The 17,698-nt window shown below is 35.9% G+C and overlaps 1 protein-coding gene across 9 annotated transcripts in view; it reads right to left on the reverse strand.

Annotated features, from left to right (window-relative positions):
* The window catches only part of LOC131953702 (receptor for retinol uptake STRA6), a 61,281-nt gene that overhangs the window by 29,316 nt on the left and 14,267 nt on the right, over positions 1–17,698 (reverse strand). For 6 of the 9 annotated variants that reach the window (XR_009388669.1, XR_009388668.1, XR_009388664.1 and 3 more), the window contains 6 exons: positions 14,684–14,904; positions 7,623–7,702; positions 6,063–6,124; positions 4,662–4,834; positions 2,547–2,622; positions 98–176 (listed from right to left, as the gene is read on the reverse strand). Coding sequence is in view for 2 of the 9 variants with exons in the window: in XM_059317025.1 (XP_059173008.1) it covers positions 98–176; positions 2,547–2,622; positions 4,662–4,761 (255 nt within the window). In the remaining 7 variants the exon portion in view is untranslated. Of the gene's footprint in view, positions 1–97; positions 177–2,546; positions 2,623–4,661; positions 4,835–6,062; positions 6,125–7,622; positions 7,703–14,683; positions 14,905–17,698 lie in introns of those variants that run through there. The other 3 variants (XR_009388663.1, XM_059317025.1, XM_059317024.1) reach the window with 1 other exon arrangement.

Here is a 17,698-nt window from a genome sequence, read left to right on the forward strand (position 1 = left end):
AAAGGGGCATCACCAAGATGGATAAACACAAGGGACGTAAAAATAACCACTAAGACATAACGTAACAATAAGTACAAGGCTTGACAAATAGACTCACACAAAGAGAGACTGCTCCCATTTGTTCAGGAGCTGGAATAGTTGAGAAGTCCCCTCGGTACAGTGCGTAAAGATTTGTCCTAACAAGTCATACAAATCACAGGTTAAATCCATTTCAATCATAATTGTAAACAAACATGTGTACTCAGTTAATTAAGAGTAAAAACAATGGTTAAAGATTAAAGTCAAACAAAATTGTATTCCATCTCATTTCTAAACTGTGTGAACGGTGAGAGTAGCACTCCCCCCCCCGCCCCCCCCCCCCCCACACACACACAACCGATAGTCTGTGTAGTTTTCCAGCGATAGGAAGGCTGTAGCTGGGTGTTGACAAGAGAAAGGTGAGAAATTGTGATGTGATATTGTGATGTGATATTGTGATTTGATGTGATATTGTGGTGTTATATTGTGGTGTGATGTGATATTGTGATGTGATATTGTGGTATGATATTGTGATGTGATATTGTGATGTGATATTGTGATGTGATATTGCGATGTGATATTTCCGGTGTGATATTGTGACATGATATTGTGATGTGATATTGTGGTGTTATATTGTGGTGTGATGTGATATTGTGATGTGATATTGTGGTATGATATTGTGATGTGATATTGTGATGTGATATTGTGATGTGATATTGTGATGTGATGTGATATTGTGATGTGATATTGTGATGTGATAATGTGATGTGATATTGTGATGTGATGTGATATTGTGATGTGATATTGTGATGTGATATTGTGATGTGATATTGTGATGTGATATTGTGATGTGATATTGTGATGTGATATTGTGATGTGATATTGTGATGTGATATTGTGATGTGATATTGTGATGTGATATTGTGATGTGATATTGTGGTATGATATTGTGATGTGATATTGTGATGTGATATTGTGATGTGATATTGTTATGTGATATTTCCGGTGTGATATTGTGACATGATATTGTGATGTGATATTGTGGTGTGATAATGTGATGTGATATTGTGGTGTGATATTGTGGTGTGATATTGTGGTGTGATATTGTGATGTGATATTGTGATGTGATAATGTGGTATGATATTGTGATGTGATATTGTGATGTGATATTGTGGTGTGATATTGTGATGTGATATTGTGATGTGATAATGTGGTGTGATATTGTGATGTGATATTGTGGTATGATATTGTGATGTGATATTGTGATGTGATATTGTGGTATGATATTGTGATGTGATATTCTGGTGTGATGTGATATTGTGATGTGATATTGTGGTGTGATATTGTGGTGTGATATTGTGGTGTGATATTGTGGTGTGATATTGTGGTGTGATATTGTGGTGTGATATTGTGATGTAATATTGTGGTGTGATATTGTGATGTGATATTGTGATGTGATATTGTGATGTGATATTGTGGTGTGATATTGTGATGTGATATTGTGATGTGATATTGTGGTGTGATATTGTGATGTGATATTGTGATGTGATAATGTGATGTGATATTGTGGTGTGATGTGATATTGTGATTTGATGTGATATTGTGGTGTGATATTGTGATGTGATATTGTGGTGTGATATTGTGGTGTGATATTGTGGTGTGATATTGTGGTGTGATATTGTGGTGTGATATTGTGATGTGATGTGATATTGTGATGTGATAATGTGGTGTGATATTGTGATGTGATATTGTGGTGTGATATTGTGGTATGATATTGTGGTATGATATTGTGATGTGATATTGTGATGTGATATTGTGATGTGATATTGTGATGTGGTGTGATATTGTGGTATGATATTGTGATGTGATATTGTGATGTGATATTGTGGTATGATATTGTGATGTGATATTGTGATGTGATATTGTGGTATGATATTGTGATGTGATATTGTGATGTGATATTGTGATGTGATATTGTGGTGTGATATTGTGATGTTATATTGTGGTATGATATTGTGATGTGATATTGTGGTATGATATTGTGATGTGATATTCTGGTGTGATGTGATATTGTGATGTGATATTCTGGTGTGATGTGATATTGTGATGTGATATTGTGGTGTGATATTGTGGTGTGATATTGTGGTGTGATATTGTGGTGTGAAATTGTGGTGTGATATTGTGGTGTGATATTGTGGTGTGATATTGTGGTGTGATATTGTGGTGTGATATTGTGGTGTGATATTGTGGTGTGATATTGTGGTGTGATTTTTTCTCTAGTAAAGTAATTTTTAATTAGCACTACAACGATGGGATTGTTTCATGATTGAGGTTTTGGTCTTCGCTCAACATGCCCAAACTTCAGATAGCAAATTATGTCCTGAACCACTTTATTCAAAATCTTAGTCCCGCTTAGGAACAGCGTGGTTTTAAGCAACAAGGTAACAAATCTCAACACAAACCCGTGTTAAACATTTCAACCTACTCGTGTTACTCCTAAAGAAACCTTTAAGCAACCTTGTACCAACCTGAAGGATGACATCATGTGAAGTATGGTGAAGAAACTCAGTGTACATGCCAGTATAAGTGCGATGATTAGGGAATCTAAATGTTTTAAAAACAACATATGTGTAGTTTACATTAATAAAAGACCGAATATCTAAGGAAGCATTTCAAAAGTATTACTTGAATTATTCGTATGTCATATTTTTCCCCAAATGTTGTAGATGTGTCGTGCATGTATATATTCACCAAAATGTTGTAGATGTACTATCCTGTATATATTTACCCAAATGTTGTAGATGTACTATCCTGTATATATTCACCAAAATGTTGTAGATGTACTATCCTGTATATATTCACCAAAATGTTGTAGATGTACTATCCTGTATATATTCACCAAAATGTTGTAGATGTACTATCCTGTATATATTTACCCAAATGTTGTAGATGTACTATCCTGTATATATTTACCAAAATGTTGTAGATGTACTATCCTGTATATATTTACCCAAATGTTGTAGATGTACTATCCTGTATATATTTACCAAAATGTTGTAGATGTACTATCCTGTATATATTTACCCAAATGTTGTAGATGTACTATCCTGTATATATTTACCCAAATGTTGTAGATGTACTATCCTGTATATATTTACCAAAATGTTGTAGATGTACTATCCTGTATATATTTACCAAAATGTTGTAGATGTACTATCCTGTATACATTTACCCAAATGTTGTAGATGTACTATCCTGTATATATTTACCAAAATGTTGTAGATGTACTATCCTGTATATATTTACCCAAATGTTGTAGATGTACTATCCTGTATATATTTACCAAAATGTTGTAGATGTACTATCCTGTATATATTTACCCAAATGTTGTAGATGTACTATCCTGTATATATTTACCAAAATGTTGTAGATGTACTATCCTGTATATATTTACCAAAATGTTGTAGATGTACTATCCTGTATATATTTACCAAAATGTTGTAGATGTACTATCCTGTATATATTTACCCAAATGTTGTAGATGTACTATCCTGTATATATTTACCAAAATGTTGTAAATGTACTATCCTGTATATATTTACCAAAATGTTGTAGATGTACTATCCTGTATAATTATATTTACCCAAATGTTGTAGATGTACTATCCTGTATATATTTACCAAAATGTTGTAGATGTACTATCCTGTATATATTTACCCAAATGTTGTAGATGTACTATCCTGTATATATTCACCAAAATGTTGTAGATGTACTATCCTGTATATATTCACCAAAATGTTGTAGATGTACTATCCTGTATATATTTACCAAAATGTTGTAAATGTACTATCCTGTATATATTTACCAAAATGTTGTAGATGTACTATCCTGTATATATTTACCAAAATGTTGTAGATGTACTATCCTGTATATATTTACCAAAATGTTGTAGATGTACTATCCTGTATATATTTACCTAATGCCTAATCCTCCCTAAACAGAGTTTCTCTAAGGGATCTTTTCCGGGGTAGGGGGTGGGGGTTGTGGTACAACCACTCCCAACCCCCATCCTCCCGAAAAATTAAAATGTCCGCCGGAGAAAAAGTCTGAAAGTGACACCGTCCCTAACCCTAACCCTAACCCTAGCCGATCGCCTTAAAGGCAATCCTTTATGGAAACGCTAAAGCCTTAACCTAACCCACATCCCTTTAAATGTTCAAAAGCTTTTAGTTACGAAGTAAAAAAAAAAAAAGAAAAAAACATAGAGCTCAAAGGAATGGAACCCACGCCACGAAAACAAAAAAACTGACTCATATGCAAGGTGACTTCGACCACTGAACAAATATTAAACCGACGAAAAAGTGCATGTTATAAGCAAAGAATACTATTCCACTAGAACTACATATACTAGTATATGTAAAAGCGAATATGTGGAGCGCAAAATGAAGAATTAAAACTGTATCAAGTACAGTTTAACCTACAGAACACCTCAATATATATAAACCTAGCCTTCCTACCCCCCCCCCCCTTCCCACACAGCCACTCCCACACATACACCCACACGCAACCACACAAAAACGACCAAAAATGCAATGTTGAATAAAATGTTGAATGCTTGAGAAAGTCTAGCACTAGTGGCTTACATTTGATGGTTCTCGCGGCGTAGTAGGCGAATAAAGAACCTTTTCTGAGGAGGGTGGTGGCTGTGTCCTCCCCCAGCACGGGGGTCCCAACCAATAGCATCCAGCTCAGCCGTCAGCACGTCCAGGATGTTCCCAAAGAGGGAAAAAAAGTAGGCTGTCAGCTCAACTGTCAACTAGAAATAAAAGTAGGCTGTCAGCTCTACTGTCAACTAGAAATAAAAGTAGGCTGTCAGCTCAACTGTCAACTAGAAATAAAAGTAGGCTGTCAGAATACTGTCAACTAGAAATAAAAGTAGGCTGTCAGCTCTACTGTCAACTAGAAATAAAAGTAGGCTGTCAGCTCTACTGTCAACTAGAAATAAAAGTAGGCTGTCAGCTCTACTGTCAACTAGAAATAAAAGTAGGCTGTCAGCTCTACTGTCAACTAGAAATAAAAGTAGGCTGTCAGCTCTGCTGTCAACTAGAAATAAAAGTAGGCTGTCAGAATTCTGTCAAGTAGAAATAAAAGTAGGCTGTCAGCTCTACTGTCAACTAGAAATAAAAGTAGGCTGTCAGCTCTACTGTCAACTAGAAATAAAAGTAGGCTGTCAGCTCTACTGTCAACTAGAAATAAAAGTAGGCTGTCAGCTCTACTGTCAACTAGAAATAAAAGTAGGCTGTCAGCTCTACTGTCAACTAGAAATAAAAGTAGGCTGTCAGCTCTACTGTCAACTAGAAATAAAAGTAGGCTGTCAGCTCTACTGTCAACTAGAAATAAAAGTATGCTGTCAGCTCTACTGTCAACTAGAAATAAAAGTATGCTGTCAGCTCTACTGTCAACTAGAAATAAAAGTATGCTGTCAGCTCTACTGTCAACTAGAAATAAAAGTATGCTGTCAGCTCTACTGTCAACTAGAAATAAAAGTAGGCTGTTAGCTCTACTGTCAACTAGAAATAAAAGTAGGCTGTTAGCTCTAATGTCAACTAGAAATAAAAGTAGGCTGTTAGCTCTACTGTCAACTAGAAATAAAAGTAGGCTGTTAGCTCTACTGTCAACTAGAAATAAAAGTAGGCTGTCAGCTCTACTGTCAACTAGAAATAAAAGTAGGCTGTCAGCTCAACTGTCAACTAGAAATAAAAGTAGGCTGTAAGCTCTACTGTCAACTAGAAATAAAAGTAGGCTGTCAGCTCTACTGTCAACTAGAAATAAAAGTAGGCTGTTAGCTCTAATGTCAACTAGAAATAAAAGTATGCTGTTAGCTCTACTGTCAACTAGAAATAAAAGTAGGCTGTAAGCTCTACTGTCAACTAGAAATAAAAGTATGCATGCTTGTGTGTTGTGTGTGGTGCGTGTGTGCTGAGGTGTGTGTATGGGCGTGCGTGCATGTGTGTGTCGGGTAATCAAGTATGATGTTGTCTCACCACATAGACCACGCAAGCAGCCACAAACATAACCGCCAATAAGCGAGATGGGTAGCGGAACCCTGGGGAAAATAGTTCAAAAATTTTTTTTTTAAATATCTTTTTCAGAGTTGATACAACAGTTTTAAAATTTCAAGTTGCTTTTTTTAAGGATTTTTTTATGAGTGACATTAAAATCAGTAGTAAAATATTATATAATACTATTTCCATCATAAGAATAATTAAAATACAGAGGCGTAGCGAGGGGAAGGGTGCGGGCCGCACCGGGTGACACCAATTAGGGCGTGGGTGTGACACCAAAGCAAAAAACAGCAGAATATTCATTCCAGTTAATAAAAGATTAATTAGAGTTAAATAGACTTTTAAGAGCGAAGTTGACAAGTCCCAACACGGGTAAGGAGGGGGAATGACACAATGACGAAAACCTGCTACATCTAGCTGTATCAATAACGACTATCGATAAACATCGTTAGTATTATCTGAGCACAGTTTATATCTATCAGGGGGGGGGGGGGGGGGGGGCTACATCAACTAAACGTTGCAAAATTTGCGTGAGGAAAAAGGTTTCGTTGAGAATTGTAATGACTTGTTATGTCAATCCACGTCTGGGATTGGGGTGACACCAACTTTTACAATTTACTACCAAAAAAAAATGCTTTTTGCAATTGAATTGTTAACTATTAGAGTTTGGCCCTGCTTTTTCTAGTTGGATTAATATAATGTTTGCAGGAATTGACACCATTCGACAAAAAGTCAGTGGGGTGACACCAAATAGAATGTCCCCATAAGTGGATTGGGGTGAAACCACATAGGACATTTACAAATAGGCATATCATTTGATAAAGAAAATTATTATACAACAGCCTACGCGTGTGTGTGTGTATTTATACGTGTGTGTGTGTAGTGTGTGACGCCAGTAGAACAATAGCTGCACATTTGATAGTGCTTAAGTAATTTTGCCTTGTGTCGATGTTTTTACTTTTTCCTTTTATTATATTGATTTGTTATCCATGATTTGTGATACGTTTAATGGGTTATTTTTCTATTCTATTAAAAGTAGTGTGCTATATGGCTAAAATCAATGTATATCTTTTGCACGAATTTGTGTCATTGTTATAAATATTTTCTCAATATGTAATAAGTTAAAAGAAAACATTTTGTTTTTTATTTAAAAGTGCGTGTTACAAAATAACACAACTTTGAAAAGTAATAATCCATTGTAAATAAATTGTTTTATTCATTTTCCAATACATTAAAATTTGAAGGACAAATTTCAGTCTAAAGTGCGTAGCTTCAAAAAAAGATTTGCATACAACCAGGAAAAAAAGATTCATTTGAATACATTATACACATACTTACAAAGGTATATGGAATATATATATATATATATATATATATATATATATATATATATATATATATATATATATATATATATATATATATATATATATATATATATGTATATACCAAAACAAATTTCTTTCAGGGGGGGGGGACACACCAATAGGTGCCGCACCGGGTGACACCCGACCTTGCTACGCCACTATAATATCAAACCTTTTTCTCTATGGTATATCCAGACCTGTAGTTTGCTGATGATGATTTTTTCGATAACGTTTACAAGTCCAACTGGTTCTCTGCTCGGAAGTAAAGAATGGGATAACCACAAGAAGACTTACAATACATTTACTATTCTAAGACAAATATTCAAGTAACACAACTCTAAGAAAACATTAACCATAACTCTATTTTTAAGTACGTTAGATTTAAAGATGTATTGTAAGAATCCTACACTTCGAAAACCTTCGACAACATATTTAGTTCACAAAACCCGGCGTGCTATGTCGTATAAGTATAAGCTAAACTATGTGTGGACGGTAGACAGAGAAGCTAAACTATGTGTGGACAGTATACAGAGAAGCTAAACTATGTGTGGACAGTATACAGAGAAGCTAAACTAAGATTAGACAGAGAAGCTAAACTATGTGTGGACGGTGGACAGAGAAGCTAAACTATGTGTGGACAGTATACAGAGAAGCTAAACTATGTGTGGACAGCATACAGAGAAGCTAAACTAAGATTAGACAGAGAAGCTAAACTAAGATTAGACAGAGAAGCTAAACTATGTGTGGACAGTATACAGAGAAGCTAAACTATGTGTGGACAGTATACAGAGAAGCTAAACTAAGATTAGACAGAGAAGCTAAACTATGTGTGGACGGTGGACAGAGAAGCTAAACTATGTGTGGACAGTATACAGAGAAGCTAAACTATGTGTGGACAGCATACAGAGAAGCTAAACTAAGATTAGACAGAAAAGCTAAACTAAGATTAGACAGAGAAGCTAAACTAAGATTAGACAGAGAAGCTAAACTAAGATTAGACAGAGAAGCTAAACTAAGATTAGACAGAGAAGCTAAACTAAGATTAGACAGAGAAGCTAAACTAAGATTAGACAGAGAAGCTAAACTATGTGTGGACAGTATACAGAGAAGCTAAACTATGTGTGGACAGTATACAGAGAAGCTAAATTATGTGTGGACAGTATACAGAGAAGCTAAACTATGTGTGGACAGTAGACAGAGAAGCTAAACTATGTGTGGACAGTATACAGAGAAGCTAAATTATGTGTGGACAGTATACAGAGAAGCTAAACTATGTGTGGACAGTATACAGAGAAGCTAAACTATGTGTGGACAGTAGACAGAGAAGCTAAACAATGTGTGGACAGCATACAGAGAAGCTAAACTAAGATTAGACAGAGAAGCTAAACTATGTGTGGACAGTAGACAGAGAAGCTAAACTATGTGTGGACAGCATACAGAGAAGCTAAACTAAGATTAGACAGAGAAGCTAAACTAAGATTAGACAGAGAAGCTAAACTAAGATTAGACAGAGAAGCTAAACTAAGATTAGACAGAGAAGCTAAACTAAGATTAGACAGAGAAGCTAAACTAAGATTAGACAGAGAAGCTAAACTAAGTGTGGACAGAGAAGCTAAACTAAGATTAGACAGAGAAGCTAAACTAAGATTAGACAGAGAAGCTAAACTATGTGTGGACGGTGGACAGAGAAGCTAAACTATGTGTGGACAGTATACAGAGAAGCTAAACTATGTGTGGACAGCATACAGAGAAGCTAAACTAAGATTAGACAGAGAAGCTAAACTATGTGTGGACAGTAGACAAAGAAGCTAAACTATGTGTGGACAGTATACAGAGAAGCTAAACTAAGATTAGACAGAGAAGCTAAACTAAGATTAGACAGAGAAGCTAAACTATGTGTGGACAGTAGACAGAGAAGCTAAACTATGTGTGGACAGCATACAGAGAAGCTAAACTAAGATTAGACAGAGAAGCTAAACTATGTGTGGACAGTATACAGAGAAGCTAAACTATGTGTGGACAGCATACAGAGAAGCTAAACTAAGATTAGACAGAGAAGCTAAACTAAGATTAGACAGAGAAGCTAAACTAAGATTAGACAGAGAAGCTAAACTAAGATTAGACAGAGAAGCTAAACTAAGATTAGACAGAGAAGCTAAACTAAGATTAGACAGAGAAGCTAAACTATGTGTGGACAGTATACAAAGAAGCTAAACTATGTGTGGACAGTATACAGAGAAGCTAAACTATGTGTGGACAGTAGACAGAGAAGCTAAACTATGTGTGGACAGTATACAGAGAAGCTAAACTATGTGTGGACAGCATACAGAGAAGCTAAACTAAGATTAGACAGAGAAGCTAAACTATGTGTGGACAGTAGACAGAGAAGCTAAACTATGTGTGGACAGCATACAGAGAAGCTAAACTAAGATTAGACAGAGAAGCTAAACTAAGATTAGACAGAGAAGCTAAACTAAGATTAGACAGAGAAGCTAAACTAAGATTAGACAGAGAAGCTAAACTAAGATTAGACAGAGAAGCTAAACTATGTGTGGACGGTGGACAGAGAAGCTAAACTATGTGTGGACAGTAGACAGAGAAGCTAAACTATGTGTGGACAGTATACAGAGAAGCTAAACTAAGATTAGACAGAGAAGCTAAACTATGTGTGGACAGTAGACAGAGAAGCTAAACTATGTGTGGACAGTATACAGAGAAGCTAAACTAAGATTAGACAGAGAAGCTAAACTATGTGTGGACAGTATACAGAGAAGCTAAACTATGTGTGGACAGTAGACAAAGAAGCTAAACTATGTGTGGACAGTATACAGAGAAGCTAAACTATGTGTGGACAGCATACAGAGAAGCTAAACTAAGATTAGACAGAGAAGCTAAACTATGTGTGGACGGTGGACAGAGAAGCTAAACTATGTGTGGACAGTAGACAGAGAAGCTAAACTATGTGTGGACAGTATACAGAGAAGCTAAACTATGTGTGGACAGTAGACAGAGAAGCTAAACTATGTGTGGACAGTATACAGAGAAGCTAAACTATGTGTGGACAGCATACAGAGAAGCTAAACTATGTGTGGACAGTATACAGAGAAGCTAAACTATGTGTGGACAGCATACAGAGAAGCTAAACTATGTGTGGACAGCATACAGAGAAGCTAAACTAAGATTAGACAGAGAAGCTAAACTATGTGTGGACGGTGGACAGAGAAGCTAAACTATGTGTGGACAGTAGACAGAGAAGCTAAACTATGTGTGGACAGTATACAGAGAAGCTAAACTATGTGTGGACAGTAGACAGAGAAGCTAAACTATGTGTGGACAGTATACAGAGAAGCTAAACTAAGATTAGACAGAGAAGCTAAACTATGTGTGGACGGTGGACAGAGAAGCTAAACTATGTGTGGACAGTAGACAGAGAAGCTAAACTATGTGTGGACAGTATACAGAGAAGCTAAACTATGTGTGGACAGTAGACAGAGAAGCTAAACTATGTGTGGACAGTATACAGAGAAGCTAAACTATGTGTGGACAGCATACAGAGAAGCTAAACTAAGATTAGACAGAGAAGCTAAACTATGTGTGGACGGTGGACAGAGAAGCTAAACTATGTGTGGACAGTAGACAGAGAAGCTAAACTATGTGTGGACAGTATACAGAGAAGCTAAACTATGTGTGGACAGTAGACAGAGAAGCTAAACTATGTGTGGACAGTAGACAGAGAAGCTAAACTATGTGTGGACAGTAGACAGAGAAGCTAAACTATGTGTGGACAGTATACAGAGAAGCTAAACTAAGATTAGACAGAGAAGCTAAACTAAGATTAGACAGAGAAGCTAAACTAAGACTAGACAGAGAAGCTAAACTAAGATTAGACAGAGAAGCTAAACTATGTGTGGACAGTAGACAGAGAAGCTAAACTATGTGTGGACAGTATACAGAGAAGCTAAACTATGTGTGGACAGCATACAGAGAAGCTAAACTAAGATTAGACAGAGAAGCTAAACTAAGATTAGACAGAGAAGCTAAACTAAGATTAGACAGAGAAGCTAAACTAAGATTAGACAGAGAAGCTAAACTAAGATTAGACAGAGAAGCTAAACTAAGATTAGACAGAGAAGCTAAACTAAGATTAGACAGAGAAGCTAAACTAAGATTAGACAGAGAAGCTAAACTAAGATTAGACAGAGAAGCTAAACTAAGATTAGACAGAGAAGCTAAACTAAGATTAGACAGAGAAGCTAAACTATGTGTGGACGGTGGACAGAGAAGCTAAACTATGTGTGGACAGCATACAGAGAAGCTAAACTAAGATTAGACAGAGAAGCTAAACTATGTGTGGACAGCATACAGAGAAGCTAAACTATGTGTGGACAGTATACAGAGAAGCTAAACTATGTGTGGACAGTAGACAAAGAAGCTAAACTATGTGTGGACAGCATACAGAGAAGCTAAACTATGTGTGGACAGTATACAGAGAAGCTAAACTATGTGTGGACAGTAGACAAAGAAGCTAAACTATGTGTGGACAGTATACAGAGAAGCTAAACTATGTGTGGACAGTAGACAGAGAAGCTAAACTATGTGTGGACAGTATACAGAGAAGCTAAACTATGTGTGGACAGTAGACAAAGAAGCTAAACTATGTGTGGACAGTATACAGAGAAGCTAAACTATGTGTGGACAGTATACAGAGAAGCTAAACTATGTGTGGACAGTAGACAGAGAAGCTAAACTATGTGTGGACAGTATACAGAGAAGCTAAACTATGTGTGGACAGCATACAGAGAAGCTAAACTAAGATTAGACAGAGAAGCTAAACTAAGATTAGACAGAGAAGCTAAACTAAGATTAGACAGAGAAGCTAAACTAAGATTAGACAGAGAAGCTAAACTAAGATTAGACAGAGAAGCTAAACTAAGATTAGACAGAGAAGCTAAACTAAGATTAGACAGAGAAGCTAAACTAAGATTAGACAGAGAAGCTAAACTAAGATTAGACAGAGAAGCTAAACTAAGATTAGACAGAGAAGCTAAACTATGTGTGGACGGTGGACAGAGAAGCTAAACTATGTGTGGACAGTATACAGAGAAGCTAAACTATGTGTGGACAGCATACAGAGAAGCTAAACTAAGATTAGACAGAGAAGCTAAACTATGTGTGGACAGTATACAGAGAAGCTAAACTATGTGTGGACAGTAGACAAAGAAGCTAAACTATGTGTGGACAGTAGACAGAGAAGCTAAACTATGTGTGGACAGCATACAGAGAAGCTAAACTAAGATTAGACAGAGAAGCTAAACTATGTGTGGACGGTGGACAGAGAAGCTAAACTATGTGTGGACAGTAGACAGAGAAGCTAAACTATGTGTGGACAGTAGACAAAGAAGCTAAACTATGTGTGGACAGTAGACAGAGAAGCTAAACTATGTGTGGACAGTATACAGAGAAGCTAAACTATGTGTGGACAGCATACAGAGAAGCTAAACTAAGATTAGACAGAGAAGCTAAACTATGTGTGGACAGTAGACAGAGAAGCTAAACTATGTGTGGACAGTAGACAGAGAAGCTAAACTATGTGTGGACAGTAGACAAAGAAGCTAAACTATGTGTGGACAGTATACAGAGAAGCTAAACTAAGATTAGACAGAGAAGCTAAACTAAGATTAGACAGAGAAGCTAAACTATGTGTGGACAGAGAAGCTAAACTAAGATTAGACAGAGAAGCTAAACTAAGATTAGACAGAGAAGCTAAACTAAGATTAGACAGAGAAGCTAAACTATGTGTGGACGGTGGACAGAGAAGCTAAACTATGTGTGGACAGTAGACAGAGAAGCTAAACTATGTGTGGACAGTAGACAAAGAAGCTAAACTATGTGTGGACAGCATACAGAGAAGCTAAACTAAGATTAGACAGAGAAGCTAAACTAAGATTAGACAGAGAAGCTAAACTAAGATTAGACAGAGAAGCTAAACTATGTGTGGACGGTGGACAGAGAAGCTAAACTATGTGTGGACAGTAGACAGAGAAGCTAAACTATGTGTGGACAGTAGACAAAGAAGCTAAACTATGTGTGGACAGTATACAGAGAAGCTAAACTATGTGTGGACAGCATACAGAGAAGCTAAACTAAGATTAGACAGAGAAGCTAAACTATGTGTGGACGGTGGACAGAGAAGCTAAACTATGTGTGGACAGTAGACAGAGAAGCTAAACTATGTGTGGACAGTATACAGAGAAGCTAAACTATGTGTGGACAGTAGACACAGAAGCTAAACTATGTGTGGACAGTAGACAGAGAAGCTAAAATATGTGTGGACAGTATACAGAGAAGCTAAACTAAGATTAGACAGAGAAGCTAAACTATGTGTGGACAGTATACAGAGAAGCTAAACTATGTGTGGACAGCATACAGAGAAGCTAAACTAAGATTAGACAGAGAAGCTAAACTATGTGTGGACAGTAGACAGAGAAGCTAAACTATGTGTGGACAGTAGACAGAGAAGCTAAACTATGTGTGGACAGTAGACAAAGAAGCTAAACTAAGATTAGACAGAGAAGCTAAACTATGTGTGGACAGTAGACAGAGAAGCTAAACTATGTGTGGACAGTATACAGAGAAGCTAAACTATGTGTGGACAGTATACAGAGAAGCTAAACTATGTGTGGACAGTAGACACAGAAGCTAAACTATGTGTGGACAGTAGACAGAGAAGCTAAAATATGTGTGGACAGTATACAGAGAAGCTAAACTAAGATTAGACAGAGAAGCTAAACTAAGATTAGACAGAGAAGCTAAACTAAGATTAGACAGAGAAGCTAAACTAAGATTAGACGGAGAAGCTAAATTAAGATTAGACAGAGAAGCTAAACTAAGATTAGACGGAGAAGCTAAACTAAGATTAGACAGAGAAGCTAAACTAAGATTAGAAGGAGAAGCTAAATTAAGATTAGACAGAGAAGCTAAACTAAGATTAGACGGAGAAGCTAAACTAAGATTAGACAGAGAAGCTAAACTAAGATTAGACAGAGAAGCTAAACTAAGATTAGACGGAGAAGCTAAACTTAGATTAGACAGAGAAGCTAAACTAAGATTAGATGGAGAAGCTAAACTAAGATTAGACAGAGAAGCTAAACTAAGATTAGACAGAGAAGCTAAACTAAGATTAGAGAGAGAAGCTAAACTAAGATTAGACGGAGAAGCTAAACAAAAGCTTACATGACAGGATCTGGTTTCCTCAGTAACTTCCGCACGTGTTGCCCCTGGAAGGAGGCGCGAATTTCCTTCATGGTCTCGTCTGGTGGCCTCTCGCCCAGGTCTGTGGTGACGTAATTCTTGTGATAGATAGCCAAAGCGAATCGGATGGGGAGAGCTACACTTAGGTAGCCCAGACAACCGAGGCTTGGTAGCATGCGAATAAACAAAACAGCTCGGCCAGCCTGCAACAATCGAGATGACTGTATTAACCGTCATCATAATCAACCTTTATCTTTTTACAAGATTTTACTTAGTTCACAATGTCCGTTAGGGTTAGTGTAGGTAGTCCAACATGAAAGAACTTTTAATTGTAACCTCTATGCCGCAAATTTTATAAAAATATCTCAATAAATAAAAAAGTTATGCGATTTTTAAAAAAGCAAAATTTGGTAAAAAACTGATTTTCAAAAAGTGCCATTTTTGAGAACCCATATTTTCTAAACTAAATAACATAGAAGTGTAGAAATTGGTAAAGTTACTGCAAAGTTTGTAATATATATGCCCAATTTTTTTCAGTCATCTAAAATGAGTCTTTCTAAGGTAAAAAAATAATTGAAAATGACAAAAATGCGTTTTGGTCACTTTTATTTTCATAAAAAAAAAAAAAAAAAAAATCAAATTTTTTTTTTTTTGCTTTGGACATTGAATAACTCTAAAACTATTGTGTTGGTAACATTAACAGGAAGAATGTGTTCATTATTTTCAAAAATCACATGAGTTAAAATATTATTTTTAAAAAATGCCACAGTTATCTAGTGCAGGAGAAATAGAATCAAAATTTAGTGGAGTAATATAATGTAATCTAATAAAGACGTGATGCCTACAAGTGATGTAGCAGTTGATGCTACATTCAAACCTATCGGGTTGATAACTGCTTTGGGGGAACAGTTTTTAAAACCACAACTCCACATCTTTATATGTCTTGTTTCCCTCAACCTTGATCTTGTGGAGCATCAAGAGCAAGTGATATGTTTTGGGAACTGTAGGGGGGAGGGGGCTTGGCCTTCTTCCCTTCCCTTGTAAGGAAAGTTCTGGATAGGCCACCATAAATGTCTCCAGCTATGGAATAAATAATTTATTTAGTGATTAATAAAATATATTTAAATTTACTACTAGCCTATTTGTCCTATGACTAGCTGGAAACATGAAAAAGCCTGAAAATACCATTTTGTTAAAGGTAATTTATACTTGATAGTATATTTTTAATATTAATTCTATTGCATGAAATATTCGTTGTTTGTGCCACAATGGTTGAGATATCCAATGATGAAGGTGCCATACTGTGGTTCTCAACATCCTATAGGACAACTTAACTGTCCTTCATTGTTACTACTATATGCATATAAAATAAATAAATAATGAGAAATACTACTATTACTACTTACACTTACAACTAATATAACATTTAAAACTAAGTCACAACATGTACAATCTTAATAAATTACCATCTAAAAATTGATCTGGTACATTTTATTAAGGAGACTGGCGCAGACCATTTCACATTATTCAGCAGGGGAATCAGAATCAGAGTGCACAACAGAAAATAAAAAATTAATCACATTAGTCCTTAAAAATTAGTGTCTTTTGTTTTAAATAAATTAATAAAAATGTAGAGTTATTATAATTATAAATTTCTTTTGTGTTTCATTAATATTTTATAAGTATTTAACCTTCGTTCCCTGTAAATAATTGAGTTCGTCCACATGGTAACCAAAATTGTCTGGTGGCCATTTTGAATTTGTCGATTCATAATTTTGACGTGATAGTCCAGATAAACTGTAGTAATACGACCCTATCATTAATCCCATTCGATAGATTTTAAAGAATTAGTAAACACTAGCATCTAATAGTTAAGCGCATCCATATTTTAAGTCCCTAGAATGTCCTGAATTAAATAGCTTCACGTTTAAACACACCATGTGTACAAGCGTAGTTCACGCGCTAAAACCGTGGACTAGTAGGGTTCAAATTTACATTAATAACGTGTGCTAATTAAACCAAACTGACATTCAAACTTAAAATTCATTTATTAAAATGGAAATGAAACTTTAAAAATGATACTTACAACTTGTTTGAAGGCTCTAGCAAGGGTAAAATCCGTTTAGCATCATCGGTCGTCAACCTTTAAAACCGTTCGGCGAGCAACTTACTCGGGGCTGAAAGTCGACTCGAGGGTTATATGTTTATTGGGGGTACGGCTTCGCGACCGTAAATCAGAAATACTTGAATTTACAACACAAAGTAGTTATAAAACTGAACTTTACATCGGTGTAAAAATTGAAACAGAATTAGTTTGTTTTCGTGTATATATCGTCATTTAAAGTTTAAAAACTGATTTTTTAAAATGAAATAAGCAAGTTATTTTTTCAATTTATACATCAAACGATAGACTAGAATTCGCTCTTTAAAATGACATTAAGATTATGCTTCTACGATGCTTCGTCGCGAAGCCGCAACCAAATGAAACAGTGTGGGGTCGATCGGTACACGCAAAACGGTGAAATTTGTTGACGTAACTGATACTTTTCAAACAAATATAAAACACATTCAAACATGTGTTACAGATATAAAAATACCAGATTACGACAGATAAAGGCTTAAACTTTATTGACATATAATTTTTATTCTTATAGGACAACTAGAAGTAGTGAAATTTTATTTTTGAAAACCGCAAAAACTGACCCTAAAACGCACTTTTTCGCCAGTTTGGACTACCTAGTTAGTGGTAAAATTTGTAACTCTTTTTTTTTTATAAATTCGTCTTCGATGACAACGAGAGAATAACTATTTTTTGAATTAATTAGAAGATAAATTAGTCTTTGAATATTAATTAAAATATTTCGAAGCAAAGTGGATAAAAAAAGATTCAGAACTGGCTAACTCTTGATCAGCTTGTTGTCGTACATAAACTGTTATTTGTCACGGATCATTGCTTTTACGGTACGGCTACGGACGTTGAGGATGGGCAGATGATGG

This window comes from Physella acuta, unplaced genomic scaffold (genome assembly GCF_028476545.2).
Source record: "Physella acuta isolate Inbredline_101_S28 unplaced genomic scaffold, ASM2847654v3 ptg000941l, whole genome shotgun sequence".
Lineage (NCBI taxonomy): Eukaryota > Metazoa > Mollusca > Gastropoda > Physidae > Physella > Physella acuta.